At 41.8% G+C, this 18,199-nt stretch overlaps 1 protein-coding gene across 1 annotated transcript; it reads right to left on the bottom strand.

The window, feature by feature from the left end:
* Positions 1 to 1,317: 1,317 nt before the first annotated feature.
* LOC116522347 (lysophospholipid acyltransferase 7-like) lies at positions 1,318 to 18,199 on the bottom strand. The gene is made up of 8 exons (XM_032237224.1): positions 17,917 to 18,199; positions 13,038 to 13,118; positions 11,853 to 11,982; positions 8,292 to 8,418; positions 8,038 to 8,194; positions 6,120 to 6,480; positions 4,322 to 4,504; positions 1,318 to 2,116 (listed from the first exon to the last, which is right to left on the bottom strand). Exons 1-8 carry the CDS (start codon positions 17,957 to 17,959, stop codon positions 1,765 to 1,767), a joined length of 1,434 nt encoding a protein of 477 aa, XP_032093115.1. The 5' UTR covers positions 17,960 to 18,199; the 3' UTR covers positions 1,318 to 1,764.

The following is an 18,199-nucleotide window of genomic DNA, read 5'->3' as shown; positions in this document are numbered from 1 at the left end:
CGTGGGAGGGGGGGGCACACATGGAACTAATAAACAGCTGATGGAATTGCCCAATCAGAAACCAATTCTGAGCAAATCCAATCAATTTTATCTGCCACAGAATATTCCTCATGGTTGCCTGCAGATGAATCTATAGCTCACCCCCCACCCACCCCCAAGGAACTTAAACAGAGCCACTATCTATGGGTGTAATATAAATAGAAAAAATAACTGGATTTTGCCATTGTTATCACCACAACGAAAATGAAGCAGAACTTGTATAAAAATATTTTATATCAGATGTCCTTTCATTCACTTACTCACTGATGTAATTTTAAATGGTCATTAAATGAATGGGGGTAAGTTGAGGACTACCTGTATACTGGATATTCTATACACTCACTCATTTATATGGCTACCTATTTGCCAAGCAACTTTGGACAGCTGTTAAAGCTTTGAAAAGATGACTGTAATTATAAAAAGTTCAGGTACCATTCCATTCCACTGCTTGGAGGAAGAATAAGGTCTTGGGGAGGTATTTCATAGAGCTAACACTGGCAGAAAAAGCACCTACCTCATAGGTTCCAAAAAATGACATTTATGGGGCCCAGAGCGTGCCAGTCTTGCTGGATCTTTAGGATGGCAGAGAAGACTGCAGACAGATCCCACAAATATCTGGCGTCTTGCATTGTACCCAGAAGCCATGTGTAACAAATGTGACTTATGCAGTCATGGATGGCATGGACCTATTTGGATGTACACATACTTTACTCATACTACTAAATTCTGGAAAGGCTTTAGCTTCTGGGTAACCTTCAGGGTCAGTTCCATATATTTGCAACAATCCAAACAAGAATCTGAGGCATTAGTAATGATGAGCAGCATCCCAAACCCCACAACTCAGAAACAACTTCAATTGGTGCACAAGATGAAGGACCCTTCTAGAAACACCCACCCCATGTTCTTCAACAAGGAATCAAAAGTCTTACTAGGACCCCCAAATTGTGCAATGAACCTAGGAGAATATCTGGCCTTCAAAGAGCCATATATAATTTTCATGTATTAAATTTACATGTATTAAATTCACAGATTTACTATATAGTAAATCTGTGACCAGTTGGGACCAGTATTTGCTGAAAAACACCTTAAATAAAGGTTTACCTCTATAGGCAGCCCTTGACTTACAATTACAAAGTTGACTCAGCCTTCCATACTTCTGAGGTGGGTAAAATGAAGAGTCAGATTGTTGGGCGCAATGTGCTGACTCAGAGAGGGCTGTGAAGCGGTATATAAGTCTAAGTGCTATTGCTAGAAATAAGGCGGGAATTTCATTTGCTAAGTGAGATGGTCATTAAGTGAGTTGTGCCTGATTTTATGACAATTTTTTGCCATGGTTGTGAAGTGAATCATGCATGCAGTCATTAAAAGAATCCCGCTTCCCCCCCAAATTTGATCATGTGACCGAGGGAACCCCCAATAAGTGCAAGAACAGGCTGAAAATCACTTTTTTTCAGTGCTAACCTAATTTCAAATGGTCATTAAATGAATGGCTGTAAGTTGAGGACTATCTGCATCTTAATACTGTATTTTCTAATTTGACCCACCATTTATTTTTGACCTTCCATTATTAAAGGCACCACGAGCTTAAGCTGAAATGCTTTAAGGCACAATCTGAATATGTAAATATTGAGGCCATTTTGAACCTATACACAATACCTTCTCTTAGTTATTGCTAATAGATTAGATTTTCCCACTGATTATTTAAGACAAAAGAATACTGCCTTTTCATTCACGCTTTTTGTCAAATTTGCCTTTGGAGAGGGCTCCCATTGCTTTCCCAGCTACAAGGAAACTGAAAGCCCCCACATGAACACAATAATACACTGATTTCCAATAGCGATTAGTACCCTCAAAGCTACGCAAGAGGAAACCCACGCACACATAGTCATAAGCCCTCATCTTCAGGAACCAGTGTGCCCAGTCAGCACAGGAACGGCCAGAGTGGGAGAGATGCCTCAATAACCCATCCTCCATGGCCTTCTCAGCTAGTAGGCATAATGGGATGGTATGGAAACTGAGGTGATAGCCAGGGCGGAATCCATGCCAGTAGGCCGAGATACCCATAGTCCAAGAATACCTAAGAAGAAAAAGGTATCGTCAGTCTACAAACTTTTTCTCATGACAATTCAAGCATCAATTTATCCCAGAATCTTTCCCATGCCCCATGATCATTTCTAACACTGTCATGGCTGTTGTTAAATCTAACTCCGTCTACAAATCTGTTGGACTTCATCACCTAGAAGCCTCCAGTTAACACTCCCAAACTCTTCAGGTTGACTTTAAAGATATGGAAATTGAAAATTATTATAGGAGAAGGAATGGCAGAGCCTGTGGGAGATGTCAAAAGAGAAATTAGACTAGAGTCTAATTGGACTAAATCGAACTCAGCTTGAATTCCGTTAACCCTTAACTAGCATCAAAATAGTGCTTTTTGTTAGTTGATCAGCTTGCTGGGCATAGGCATAAACAATAAATCAGCGTAACTGAAACTTAACAGTAGCTCTGGTCTTTCATGCATAACACCTAAGAAGAAGATACAAGGTTGGGAAATGATTATTTATGCAACTTTCATTCAAGCCCAAAGCACTCTTGTGACCTCTAGGCTGGAATACTGCAATGTGCTCTACATGGGGCTGCCCTTGAAGAGCATCCGGCGACTTCAGCTAGTCCAGAACGCAGCCGCGCGAGTGATTGTGGGTGCACCTCGGTTCACCCACATAACACCTATCCTCCGCGAGCTGCGCTGGCTACCTGTTGATCTCCGGGTGCACTTCAAGGTGCTACTTGTCACTCATAAAGCCCTTCATGGTAGTGGGTCTGCATACTTGAGAGACCGCCTCCTGCCAATTACCTCCCTGCGACCAATTAGATCACATAGATTAGGCCTCCTCCGAGTTCCATCTGCCAGTCAGTGCCGACTGGCAACTACAAGGAGGAGAGCTTTCTCAGTAGTAGCTCCGACCCTTTGGAACGATCTCCCCGTGGAGATTCGTACCCTCACCACCGTCCAGGCCTTCCGCACAGCCCTCAAGACCTGGCTAGCCCGTCAGGCCTGGGGACAAAGATAATTGCCCCCACCCGAATGATGAATGAATGTTGCTTATTATTTTACTTTATGTATTGTATGTGTTATTGTTTGTATATCCCTTCCCCTTATTTTATGTAAGCCGCCCTGAGTCCCCTCAGGGAAAAGGGCGGCCTATAAGTATTAATAAAATACTGGGGAAAAAAAATACTGAAATACTCTTGAGTTCTCTTAGGCTCAATTTGGTTTTCTGATTTACCCTTTTTTCACTTACGAGTTGCTGTTTATGTCCCTTCCAAAATTTATCTAATTACCCACGTTCTCTATGCATAGTCCATATTAACCAGTGCCCTCTACTTTATAATATTTGTCAACTACCTCATTTTTCATCCCCTTAATTCATAATTGGTTTCACAGCTGAAACCAATCCTCATCTTTTTGTGCTACATTTTTTATTGCTGCTTCCCACAATTCTCATTTGCACATTCATATCAGATCCAATTAGTCCCACAATCCTGCATCCTTTTCCCCCTTCAGATCTGCATCATTGAAGAGCCTTCTTTGCTTGACTTCAAAACAACCAATCACTGTCTAGAACAGTGGTAGTCAACCTTTTTTGTGCAAAGGCACACTTTTTTCATGAAAAAAATCCCGAGGCACACCACCATTAGAAAATGTTAAAAAATTTTAACTCTGTGCCTATATTGACTATATATAAAGTGTTTTTCCCACGGCACACCTTATACTATGTCACGGCACACTAGTGTGCCGCGGCACAGTGGTTGAAAAACACTGGTCTAGAACAGTGGTAGTCAACCTGGTCCCTACCGCCCACTAGTGGGTGTTCCAGCTTTCATGGTGGGTGGTAAGGGTTTGCTGTAACCCTGCTTTATAAATTTTATAAAATAAAGTTACTTCCCTACTTTATAAATCACCATTACTGTGGAACCGGTGGGCGGTTAGAAAATTTTAACAGAGATACAAAAGTGGGCGGTAGGTATAAAATGGTTGACTATCCTTGGTCTAGAACATTGTTTCTCAAACTTGACAACTTTTAAGATATGGACTTCAACTCCTGCAATTCTGGAAGTTGAAGTCCACACATGTTAAAGGTGTCAAATCTGAGAAATACTACTCCAGAATTATCTTTTCCATCTTCTCCATAAAACAGTTCCACCCACTTTATATCACACCTCACTTCCAGCTATCGTTTGCCCTAAGTATTCTTTTATTTTAATCCAATTTCACATGACTCACCTTAAGAGACGGGGGAGAAAAGCCACATTTTTGTAGGTGTATTGGTGTAACCACCATTGGACAGTCATGTTCCAACAGAGAATGCCATCCTTCACCTTGGTACAAAATTCTGTACCATATGGATCAATGTTTTGGATTGTCCGATAATCATAGGCAACACTGGATGCTTCCCCATCAGCTAATCTGCTTGTTAAAAAAAGAGAAAGAAAATCATTTATGTAGGTTTTTAACTCTGAAACTGACTGGCACCATGCTTTCTACGCAGGACTGACCAGAAAGACAATCTGAGTTAGTACATACATTTTAAAAAATAGACATTTGATTTAAATACCTCACCTTCTGGTTGGGAAAAGGGTGCAGACCTCTATATAAAATACCTACAGGCTTATAGTCCTCTGAACCAAGAAGGGATCAACATTTTCATAAAATGGGAATTTCTTCATTTATATCCTGCCTTTGTTATTTTTTTTATAAATTACTCAAGTGGCAAACATATCTAATATTCCTCCCTCCCTCCTATTTTCACCACGTAACAATGCTGTGAGGTGAATTGGGCTGAGAGAGGGACTGGCCCCCAGTCCCCCCAGTTGGTGTCCATGCCTAAATGGCAGTAGAACTTACCATCTCCTAGTAACCGGCCCAAAGACCCCAGCTAGATTTCATGTCTAAGGTGAGACTCGCAGTCTCCTGGCTTGTACCCTGGTGCCTTAACCATGAATATAAATAATGTCAAAACTCAGCCCAAATTAAGAAGAGTGACGGGTGGATGTTTTTCCTGCCTGCACAAAATCCACCAGGACTAGTTAAGGAAAATACATTAGGGCCCCACCATTCACTGGATTTAGTATCAGGCAGAACAGAAATCAGCAGATGGCAGAGAGCAAAATAATGCTCATTCTTTTGTGCCACAACTGTCAGAATGTAACTTTAGTCTACTCTATTCTCACAGTCCACCACCTGCAACCACGATTGGCCGAATTTCTGTTGCTAAGCAAGGCAGGTGTTTAAATGAATCCCATCTGATTTCGCAACCTTTTTTGCCACAGTTGTTAACCGAATCACTGCAACCGTTAAGCGAATCACACCGTTGTTAACGAATCAACTTTCCCCTTGACTTTGCTTGTGAGAAGCTCCCTGAGAAGTTGCAAATGGTGATCACATGATCCTGAAACACTGCAATCATCAGCTGATTGTCAAGCACCCAAATTTTGATCATGTGACTGTGGGGATGCTGTAATGATCCTAAGTGCAAGGACCAGTTATAAGTCATCTTTTTCAGTGCTATTGTAACTTTAAGTAGTCACTAACAAATGGTTGTAAGTAAGTCAAGGAGTATCTGTACGGTTAGTCCTTGACGTACGACCACAACTGAACCCAAAACCTCCCATTACCAAACAAGCCAGTTGTTAAGTGAATTTCAACCCATTTTACCACCATATTTGCCACAATTGCTAAGCAAATCACTGCAGTTATTACATGTGGTCATTAAGTGAATCTAGCTTCTCCCATTAATTTTGCTTGTTGGAAAGCTGGCTGGGAAGATTGCAAAATGACACGTGACTCCAGGATAGGGCAATGGTCACAAACATGCGCCAGTTGCTAAGTGCCCAAATTTTGATCACGTGACCTTGGTTGTGGTACAATGGTCATAAGTGTGAAAAATGGTCATGAGTCACTTTTTTCCAGGGCTGTAATAACTTCGAAGAGTCAATAAATGAATGGTTTGCAAGGTGAGGACTACCTGTAGCAGAAAAGGAATTCTTTTTTAGACAAGGAAGAGAAGGTCTTCTAAACTCACTGGATTAGAGATTCGTATTCCACAGTCGGTCCTCTGCCTGATTCTGAACTGGCACAAGTTGGATATGCTCCAAGGCCAGCAGTGATGCAGGCACTCTCTGCACCATACCAGGTTACGTAGTTACGCAGGCGGAACACAAAGGAAACTGGCATCATGTAGAAAAGACGGAAACAGATCCCTTTTTCGTAGAAGGCAGCATTTTCCACATATTCAGGGGGCCAGATGTAGGAGACAGCCAAAAATGTAGTTGCAAAGACAGGCATCATCATCAATCTGTAAAGCAGTGGCTTCCATGTAGGAATTTCAGAAGGGTTGGGCTGATTCAACCAGTCATGATATGTACGATAGCGATAAAATAAGCCTGGGTTTTAAGAACACAGAAGAGAAAGCAAGGAAAGAAAACAAGACCAATGAGAGATAATCTGTCTAAGAAAGGGGCAATAAATAACTAACGATTTGCCAGCTCAGGAATTCTGGGAGACGAAGTTCACAGGTCATCAATTTGCCATAATTGTCCACCCCAGTGTAAAACAAAATGCACATTTTAATAATCTATATATATAAAAGCGAAGTGCCACTCACGTGACATCACAAAATCTCCAGAACTGTAAAGCCTACAAACTTGAAATGTGGCTTCTGTTCCTCTTGGCTTCTAGGTCTACTTGGCAACTAACTGACCTTTCCTGCAGTTTGCAACATCCAGCTGAAAAGGCAAGCTAGTTGCCAAGTGAATCTTGCAACTGGGTTTGTGTAAATGCAGCCATTGCTTAATGGTGTGGCATCCACCTAACAACTGCTCCAAAAAATGTCAAAACTTTGGATCTTGTTATGCCTCAACGTATGATCCCAATGATGATTATAATGGTTTAAATTATGGTCATAAGTTGAGAAGGACCTGTAATGGAGCCCACGCTTACACAGGCACAACACCAAAATCAACAGACAGCTGACATAAAAAGCAGACAAGAGGGCAAACTGGAGTGAGCATTATTCTTTTTAATTTGCTCTGATTGCTACCTTTTCCTTTAAAGAGAAGTCTTGTTACAAGAATAACTCTTCAGCCCAGGATCTTCTCTTATTGATAACAGAACAATATAATAATAGAGTTGGAAGGGACCTTGGTGGCCTAATCCAACCCCCTGCTCAAGCAGAAGACCTTAGGCTTAGACTAGAGATGGCTAAACTTTTTGTTGTTGCATGCCGAAAGCGCACGACAGCACGCGGGCCCGCCCACGCACCCATACCCATAATGCAATATGTGTGCGCCCTCCCGTGTCCCCTGCCTCCTGGGCATGTGACCTCCTGTGCTCCTCTGCCCCTCCGCACATGTGCGCATGATCCCCCATACCCCATTTTGGGCCTTGTAGGCCTCCATGCAGCCTCCTGGGAGGAAAAATGGACCGTGGGGGGCTGCCCCCCAGTACTCCCCTGCGCCCCATGTGTGCACAACCCCCCCATGCCCTGTGCATGCATGTTGCACATGTCCCCTGTGCATGCATGACAGTGACCTGAAAATCAGCTGGCTGGCGGGAGGCACATGCGCATGCACTGTAAAGCTGAGATGAGCGATGGTTTGCATGCCTGCAGAAAGTGTTTTGCATGCCACCTGTGGCATGCGTGCCATAGGCTTGCCATCACGGGACTAGACCATTCTGGACAAATGCCTGTCCAATCTCTTCCTAACAACCTCTAGGGATGGCGCATCTATAACGTCTGAAGGCAAATTGTTCTACTGAATAATTGTTCTTTTTGATAGCCCTTCATATATTGATGCTTATACAGTATATATGTAGTGAAAAAGTACCAACATTTTAAAATGTTCATAAACCCACCACTCAAAAGGCTGTCAAAAGCAAAATGCATCATAGGAATTTGTACCTGTAGACATAGTTCACTTTCTATTAGGTAGTTCAATTACCTGTCATAAGTCCCACATAGCAGTAACTGTAGCACAGTATCTCTGGCAGTCCAGGTATTTCAGAAATTACGCCAATCGCCGGAGATTTGACATCTGATGTCACTTCCTGTTCCTTCACCTGTATGAATTCTTGCACCTCATTGGCTATGCTCACCATCTGGAGACATCAATTAAAACATCGGGGGAAGGACTTACTTCCTCTTAATCCAAGAACTCTCCCTACCCACAACCAACCACAGTTTAGTACCAGCTACCTTGAGGGTGAGCAAAAGTTGCACAGATTTGGTCAAATGTGTTATCTGGGGAAACTTGAAGGAGGTAAATTTGTGGAAAAAGAGCAGGTATGAAAACGTCCATCCTAATGTCAGAGAGGTGGAATACCTATTTTAGAAAAGAGAGCATGTAATGGTTAAGAAATCATCCACATTATAATTTCAAGCATATATATGCCTCTGTTCAGCAGTGGATTCACTTACCTTCCCAACCGGTTCACAAATGTGAGCATGTGCGCCATACAAACACAACTTTAGGAATACCCAATAATTCCCTCTCCTCCGCTACTTAATGTTGCCTTATAGTTTTATAGATGTGAGCAAGGTGTTTAATTAGACGCTAAGCTTGTTACTGACCATAGGACACTGAACCTGATTTTGCCCCTCTCTTCCAGCCAAGATCCTTTAATCATTGTGCCTATTGCATCATCACAAATTCATCATGTCAGCCCTTCTAGATAAATCAGACAGGAAACACAACTAGATATTAATTCTACTTTATTGCAAGGCTACATTAAGAGTATCTTGCAAGTGTGAAAGTGTAACATCACCACTTCTAACCGTTTGGTCCATTAAGATGAGTGCTTCCTGAAGATTTCTGGTTTGGCGTTGTGGCGAGACAGTTGGAGACAACAGGGTTCCGTGGATCCCAGCCAATTCTTCTCCAATAGGAGACCCTTAGGGGCCAAAGTCACCCTGGAGGAATGATGAAGAAAGAAGGGATTCCTTGTTGATCGCGGAAGAGCAGTGGCTCTCCTATTTGTTCTGAGGCGCCCTCCCAATCGACGGGCAAAAGAGATTGCCATTATGGCCAGAACAAAGCTGGGGCAACCGAAGAAGAAATGAGCTGGAGTGGTGGGTCAACAGAAGATTGGAACTGGGTGAGATGATTTTCAACTTCTTTATTAGAGATCCACCCTAAATAAAATAATTTTTGAAAGACTCCAAAGCACATTAAGCAATGAATTAACACATGGAGATAAAAGTATAGACCCAAAAGAGAAATGAAATTTTAATGAAAGAATATGAAGTTTTAAAATATAGAAAGACTTAACTGGAATTTGTGGTACTGTGAAAAGTGATTTTAATTTGTTGAAAATATTGTTTGACTGCTGGAAGCTATATAAAGAAAATGTTTTTTTTTCTTTTTTACTGAACTTTGAACCAGCTGTTAGAGCTTTTGCCTCATTTTAGTATTAAAACTTAGAGTTGGGATGCCATTTACTGACCAGAGAAAATGTTATATTAATATATGGTTGGAAAGGACCTTGAGGGGAAAAAAGTCAGAGTTGATAAAAAAGAAAGGAAAGTCAAGATTGATAAAAAGAGAAACAAAGTGAAAGGCAAACAATATCTGGAAGGCCATTTTTTGTTTTTTCCTTTTCTATCTACTTGTTTTTGGGCGGCTTGGACTAACTGGTGAGCCTTTTGAAATTTTTCAAAGTAGTGTGGATTATTAACAAGAATAATTGCTCTTGAAATGGAAAACTAGATTCTGTGAATTAGAGAGACATGGGGAAATTTGGTGGGAAGAGCATGGGAGATTGATCAAAAAACCAGTAAGACTTAAAATACTAAATAGGGCAAGAGATGATGGATAGATACAAAATAGTTCTTAATATGGGATTTATTTTACGATTAGAAAATAGAGTTAGAAATTAGGAAAATGTTATGCATACTGTCACATAAGTTATTATAATTACTATATATATGTCAGCAATGGCGAACCTTTTTTGGCTCACATGCCATAAGTGGGGGGAGCGCAGGGGGGTCATGCATGACCATGCCGCACCCATAATGCAATGTGCAAACTCCCAATGCGCATGCGCACATGAGGTGCTCCTGCCATTTTTTTTGCATGCTTTTTTCGCCCTCCCCAGACTCCAGAGGCTTTATAGGAGCCTGGGGAGGGCGAAAAGAGCCTCCCCCACCCTGAGGCTCTCTGGAGGCTTCAGGGACACTTCCTCTGGAGGGCATAAAAGGAGCCTATGAGCAAATCAGAAGTGACTTCCGGTTTGCTCGTAGGGTCAGTTTAAGCTCTCTGGAGGTTTCAGGGACCTTCAGGAGGCTTCCCTGAAGCCTCCGGAAGACTAAAAAGGACCCTACGAGCAAATTGGAAGTCCATTTCCAAACCTCCAGTATGCCCATAGGGCCAGGTTTTTGCACTCCGGAAGCCACCGGAAGGCCTCCGGAGGGGGGGAGGCTCTTTTCGCCCTCCCCAGGCTCCTATAAAGCCTCTGGAGCCTGGGGAGGATGAAAAATGGCTTTAAAAAAGAGTGCTCAGCTGGCCAGCGCGCGCATGCACGCTGGCCAGCTGACAGGGCAACACCTCGCGTGCCCTAACAAATGGCATGCGTGCCATAGGTTCATCATCCCGGGTATATGTAAATGTTAGAAATTGAAAGATTTCTACTATGTACACTTAAATAGTAAAGGGTAAGAGATGATGGCTAGATACATAATATTTCTTAATATGGGAATTATTGTATTAGGGCAGTGATGATGATTAGGGAGTGCGCGTGCTCGCAACCCGGCAGAGGAGCTGCCCAGGGAACATGTGTGCACCGGAAAATGAACTTACGGTTTCAGCTAGTCTTCTGGTTTCTGGTGTGCATGTGCACATGACAATCAGCTAGCCGGCACGCAAACTGACACCAGAAAATGGAAGACCAGCTCTTCCAGTTTCCAGCACTGCCGCCTGCATGAAGGCCAGCTGATCATCAGGTGCACGCCATAAACCCGGAAGAGGAACGGGCAACGCCACACATGCCAGGCGACATGGCTCTGTGTGCCACTTTGGGCACATGGGTCATAGGTTCGCCATCATGGTATTAGGGGTTAAAAAAAAGAGGTAGAAAGTAGAAATTGGGAAAACATTACTATGTATACTGCTACAAAATATAATATATTATAACTACAATGTATATGTAAATCTTAGAAGTTGAAGGATTATTATCATGTATACCTAAACAGTGTTATTGTGATTAGTATTCTGTATAAAGTAAACTGACCCAGACAATGTACTGTTCACTAAGCACTCATATATGTTAAAGAAAAAACCATTTAAAAATCATATTAAAAAAAAGATGAGAGCTTCCTAAGCTTTCCCCCCCCCCCTGACCACTAAGCCACTGGGGGTTCCTGCCTCTCTTCTTTGATCGTTTCCTAGGCACCATTTCTTCTCTTCATCTCCCAAGGTCATCCACACATCCCATTACATCAACATCCTGCAACATAGGCCCATACCTAAAGAACTCACCAGACCTAAAGAGCTAATGTTTCCTTCTCTATAATCCCTGCCTATATGTTTCTCAGGCCCTCTACTAATTTAATTTAGGGTTTAGAACCAGGAGCACTGGGAAGTCAAATCTCATTTTGCTTCGGAGATTCAGTTCATTTTCCTACAGCTGCCCTGCACACTACTCTTATCTTCAGACTTCCAAAAACCTTCAAAACCTCTTAGACTTTCAGACACAAACATCAAAAACATACGGTTCCCTGCAACATTTTCCCTAATCAGATGGGATTTTTTGATCCATTTACTTTGGTGAGATTTTGATGATAATCCATGTCCCCATAATGGTGACAAAGGAATGAATGGTGTGGATGCCACAAGCAGCCATTGTAAGCCCAAGGCCCACCGCAGCTGCTCCATATTTCTTGAATGTCAATCCTACAGAAAAAGAAAGGAAAAGAAACGTCCATCAGCAAATATCTGGACACCAGTCTGAGAATTTAAGCCTGTGGGTGTGGAAATTTAAAACTTGTTAACAGCCAGATTTGTGCAACAAGTTTATTTTAACAACTTTTATCTGAGTGGTTTAGCTTGTTGGGAAACTCAGATAGTTTGATTACTTTATGGTTCAATAATTCATTTTCAGGGGAAATGTGTTAAATCACTAAGTACTGATAGAAGAAAAGATTTGTAGCTCAGGGTTGAACTGTAGAAACCAACAATCTTTCTGAGATAGGTTTTCTTGCAGACGTTTCATTACCAAAATAGGTAACACCATCAGCACTGTAATGAAATGTCTGCAAGAAAGCCACCAAGCTCAAAGAGCACCAAGGACACCACAGTAACCAAATTAAAGCCATAATCTTTAAAAATTAGAGACTGCAGAATTCATAGAGAGAGATTGTGGCTATCCTCATTCTTCAGCATCTCCTTTTAAAACAATCCGATTATCTGGGATGGAAAAAAATATTACCAAGTTCTGACTATCTACCACTAAGTTCAAGATTAAGGCCAATAGGGTGGTCTCGCATGTTATATCAAATGATAATGATTCTGTCTAGAATGATATGAAATGCAGATATTATAGCCTATGAATCATGCTTTATGATTTAGCTTTAGGTAACTTACTCAAAAACATTGACATAAGAAAGCTTTGCATAATGTGTGAACATCCCCACTGTGGTTTAATTAGAAAGCCATGATTAAAACAAGTATTTGCTGAACATGAATGAATCTGGCCACAGTCTAGTCTTTATCTGGAATTCTTCTTATTTCTCTGACTTATTTCAGTCTTTATCTGGAATTCTTCTTTTTTTCATCCCAAAACCAGATGCATCTCAGATCCCCATCTTTTAAGCTTCTGTGTCTTGGGAGAACTCCTCTTTCAGGCTCTCTGCAATCAGCCCTTGAAAATCATCAAGCTAGTGGCAAGTCCTTTTTGCCCAAAACCCAGGAGAGTTTCCAATGAAGACCATAGTAGTCTTAGCACTTACCCCTTTTCTTGAAGAAGAAGCCAATGGGAATTGGGACAAACAGGAATGCTGTGTAAATAATCCCGACAGATGAAATTGTATCTGCCAAAAGATTCAGAGTGAAACTAGTTACAGCAAAAAATTGTGAGAGTGCTACCGTAGACAGGTCACCATAAGCCATAGCATCAGCCTTAAAAATGATTTTGTGAAGTGGAAAATAGGAAGTGATCAGTGGTGGGATTCAATTTTTTTTACTACTAGTTCTGTGGGCGTGGCTTGGTGGTGGGCATGGCATGGCTTGGTGGGCGTGGCAGGGGAAGGATACTGTAAAATCTCCATTCCCTCCCCACTCCAGGGGAAGGATACTGCAAAATCCCCATTTCCTCCTGATCAGCTGGGAATCAGGAGGCAGAGAATAGATGGGTGCGGGGCCAGTCAGAGGTGGTATTTACCGGTTCTCTGAACTACTCAAAATTTCCACTACCGGTTCACCAGAACTGGTCAGAACCTGCTGAATACCATCTCTGGAAGTGATCCAGCAGTTCTGGACCACAGACATGATACAGATGTGGAAAGCAAGGAGATGAGGGAGGTCTTGCATCCAATTATTTGTATATTGATGGTAAGGATAAGGGGCTATTATTTTTATGCAATTATGCACAATGGAATCAAACAGCCATGCTGCCCCCCCCCCCAAAAAAAACTTGAAACAGTGTGTAGTTCATTTGCGACCACAAGATGTAATTATGAGCTACAGATTTTGATATTTTTTAAAGTGAGTTAACTAGTTGAGGAAGACTAGTGAAGTCTCCATCACTCTAAATTTGGCTCCAGGTGGCTACACGCTTCCATCCATGTTTTTCTTGACAATTCTAAGAAAGGAGATGCCTTCATCTACTTCTGAGATGATCTTCAACTTCCCAATCTTTAAACTTTGAGTTGGAGAACAGAAAAGCACAGTTGGAAGGGACCTTGGGGATCTTCTAGTCCCGTGATGGTGAACCTATGACATGCACGCCACAGGTTGCACGCGGAGCCCTCTGCGGGCACATTAGCAGCCGCCCCAGCTCAGTGCCACTGCACATGCATGCGGGGCCCCCACTGGCCAGCTGATATTTGGGTCTCTGCCACATGTGTGGGAGATGCATGCGCATACGCGGGGGTCTTGCTTGCATGCATGTGGGGGATACAGGGAAATGTGGTGTACCCCTCCGTGGCCTGTTTTTGATCCCAGGAGGCTGCAGGGAGGCCTGCTAGGCCCAAAATGGGTCACAGGGGTTTGGGTTGGCACACATGCATAGGTGGGTAGGGAGCGCACGCGTGGGGGGGGGGAGTGTCGCACGAGCATTGCATTATGGGTATGCACTTTTGGCACGCAAGGACAAAAGGTTAGCCATCATTGTTCTAGTCCAACTCTGGACTCTACCATTTCAGACAAATGGTTGTCCAATATCTTCTTTGAAAGTTCCAGTGTTGGAGAATTTACAACTTCTGGAGGCAAATCATTCCACTGATTAATTGTTCTAACTGTCAGGAAATTTCTCCTCAATTCTAAATTGCTTCTCTTCTTGATTAGTTTCCATCCATGTCTTCTTGTCCTACCCTCAGGTGCTTTGGAGAATAGCTTCACTCCCTCTTCATTGGAACACTGCTATCATGTCTTCTGCTTCTTTTCATTAAACTAGACATACTCCTATATACATCTATTAGAGAGAACATTGTAGAGCAGGGTTTTCCAACCTTGACAACTTTAAGATAAGTGGACTTTAATTCCCAGAATTATTCTTTTAGAAATGTTATGAGGAGTGAAGGTCGGGAAGAGAGGCGGACAACTAAAAAGGAAAAGAATGCAGCTAATTCAAAGCTAACTGCCAAATGCAGTTTGTGAAGGTTACCAGGCTTACAAGTTAAACAGATTTCAAGGGAGCAGATAAAATTGAGGCCTCCTCCTGCAGCTTATGGAAATATGTTGTCCCACCCTGGCTAAACTCCAGGTTTGTCTGTGAACAAATCTTTTATCTCACAGCCTCACTGCCTTTTGCAGCTGGAATCATATGGAGCATTCTGAAGAGGCGGGTAGCATTGTCAGGAAGGGTCAACCATTTTTCTTTTGGGAAATGACTGCGGAATGCTGCAAATGGCTGCCATTGTGGGCTGATTGTCAAAATGTTGTCATGTGACTGAGGGAGACATCCTGGCCATTTGAACTTCTGAACTGGATCATAAGTAAGTACCTTGTTTTTTTGAGGGAGTGTATGTGTCCATGGTAACTTTGAATGGTTGATAAGCAACTGATCATAAGCCACGGACTCCCTGTAATTACTGATTTATTTATTAATCCAGTGTTTTTCAACCTCAGCAACTTTCAAGCTATATTCAAGCTATCCCAGGTGATTTTTTTTCATGAACAGCTGGAGAATTACATGTAGTCTTCAACATACAACCACAACTGAGCCCAAAATGCATGTTGCTAAGTGAGACAGTTCTCAAATGAGTTTTGCTCCATTTTATAACTTTTCTTGCCACAATTGTTAAGTGAATCACTACAGTTGTTAAATTAGTAGTAGCAGTTGTTAAGTGAATTTGGCTTTCCCATTGATTTTGCCCGTCAGACGGTTGCGAAAGGGGATTATGTGAACACAGGACACTGCAACTGTCATGGATATGAGTCAGTTGCCAAGAGTCTGAATTTTGATCCCATGACCATGGAGATGCTGAAATGGTTGTAAGTGTGGAAAATGATCATGTCACTTTTGTTTAGTGCCATTGTAAATGAACTGTTGTAAATCGAGGACTACCTGTACAGAATGATCTGACCAAAGGAATTCATCTCGAAGTAACCCAGATTGAACAGAAGATACTTCACATACACCCTACTTTCTTCCTGGAGTTACAACTTGAGGACTATCTGTAAAACTAAAAAACACCTGGCATCTAAATGTTTTTACTGTTTGCTTCACCATGGCTATTTTTATTTCCAAATGTTCTTGCAGAGTCACTTTCACTTTCTAATCTCTGTAAGCAGTACTAAAAAACATGAAGCCCCTAATCAGCACATAAACCCCCTTTAACCAAGCATCAAATTTCAGCAAGAAAACCATGAGCCCATATATAGACATTTTGCAGTTCATATTCAATTTTATGCCATGGTTGTTAAGTGAATCACAATGATGCTTAAGTGAATCAGTCATGCAGTCATTAAATGAATCTGGCTCCCCCCATAGACTTGGTTTGTTGGAAGCTAGCTGGGAAGATCACAGATGGCAATCACATAATCCTGGAATGTTGCACCCATCAAAAATACATGCCAATTGCCAAGCTCTAGAATTTTGATCACATGATTGTGGGAATGCTCCTGTAAGAACAAGGCCGGCTGCAAGTCATTTCCCCCCCAGTGCTATTGTAATCTTGAACAAATGGTTACAACTTGAGGACTATCTGTAAAAAGTGAATTTGCATTACCAACCTCACCTCCCATGAATAAAACTAAGCAATACAGGTTGTCCTCAACTTACAACAGTTCATTTAATGACCATTCAAAATTACAACAGCACTGAAAAAAATGACTTATGACCATTTTGTCACACTGACGACCATTGCAGCATCCCCATGATCACGTGATCAAAATTCATATGCTTGGCTGGTTCATATTTATGATGGTTGCCGTGTCCCAAAGGTGATCAACTTTTTTGCAAACATCTGATGAGCAGTCAATGGAGAAGCCAGATTCACTTAACAACCATGTTACTAACTTAACAATTGCAGTGATTCAATTAATGGTGGCAAGAAAGGTAAAATGGGGTGAAACTCACTTTCTCAATGTCTCACTTAACAACATAAATTTTGGGCTCAGTTGTGATTGTAAGTCTAGGACTATATATATATAGTATCAGAAGCCATACCAAGTCATCGACAAGTCAGCTCCTTTCAATGCCCACCTTTCATACTTTATTAAACCACTAGGATTGCCAACTTCTGCTGAAGCCAGTTCTGGAGATTTGCCAGAGCCCTGTAGGCTTCAAATAAATAGCAAAATAGAAAGGGGGAGTGAAACAAAGCAAGCAAAAGTGAAACTGATATTTTCATCAATGGCCATGGGACAAATAAGAATGTAAGTACAAATAAAAAATGAAAATGATAGTAACTAATGTTATGCTATGGAGATGATGAAAACCAAACATAAAGTGCAATTAATCTATTCATTTTTTTCAATGAGTTGCATAAATAATTTTCAAGCAAATTTTGGCAGCAAACATCTTCCTTCACCCAACATTCCCTTTCAGCCTCAGCCCCCTCACCCCCATGCACAGCCCAGTTAAAGGTAGTAGGGGGTGGAGGGAAAATTATTTGGTGTCTACTCCCTAGATCTTTTTATTTTATTTATCCCAGCTCTTAAACATTTGTTATCTTGTTAGCTTTCTATGCATTATTAGTCTTCTTGGGAGAGATAGAGAGGGTAACAGAAGGAATGTTAGACATAAACAACCAAAAGACAGAAGGAAAGTGCATTGGCAGTTTGTCACAAATAGGGGGAACTAAATTCAAGTGGCAAAAAGCTCAAGAAGTAGTAATTCAACATACTATATTCCAAAAGTTTCTACATTTATAAACTCAGTAATAAAGAGGTTGGGAAGCTCTAAGCTCTACTTTGTAAGATTCTGTATCTAGCCTAAAATAGCACTAGACTCAACACTCACAATCCAAATTACTTAAATTGTTGCTTCTCCTTCTTGCCCCATTGTGTGGGACCCCAGCTTAATGTTACTGCTGCTACAATTGTGTAACATTTTTCTTTAGTTTATAGCAATCAGTTGGAATGAGTAGCAATCAGGGTCACCACCCCCCAAAAAATCAGCAAATAAGGCCAGCCACTCGGTTTTAACACCCACATCTTGCTCACCTTCTGTCAAATGGCGCCACACGTTTGACCACGCATTGCCCATCTTTGTAGTAATGGATTATATGGGTGGTTGGTCGGATCGCGAGCGTGAACACAGCCACCTCCCGCCCGACTTTACCCACCAGGAGACTTTTATTTAGCACAGGGGAGGAGAGAAAGGAGGGACTGCAACCACAGGGCGTGTCATCTAATTCTTCGATTCTGGTCGTGAACTCAGTCCGGAAAAGCAAAGAATGGGAACGGGCTAGATTTTATCTTTTGCAATCTTAGAGACACGTGTAGG

This window comes from Thamnophis elegans, chromosome Z, assembly GCF_009769535.1.
Source record: "Thamnophis elegans isolate rThaEle1 chromosome Z, rThaEle1.pri, whole genome shotgun sequence".
NCBI lineage: Eukaryota > Metazoa > Chordata > Lepidosauria > Squamata > Colubridae > Thamnophis > Thamnophis elegans.
This window is presented reverse-complemented; position numbering and strand designations above follow the sequence as displayed.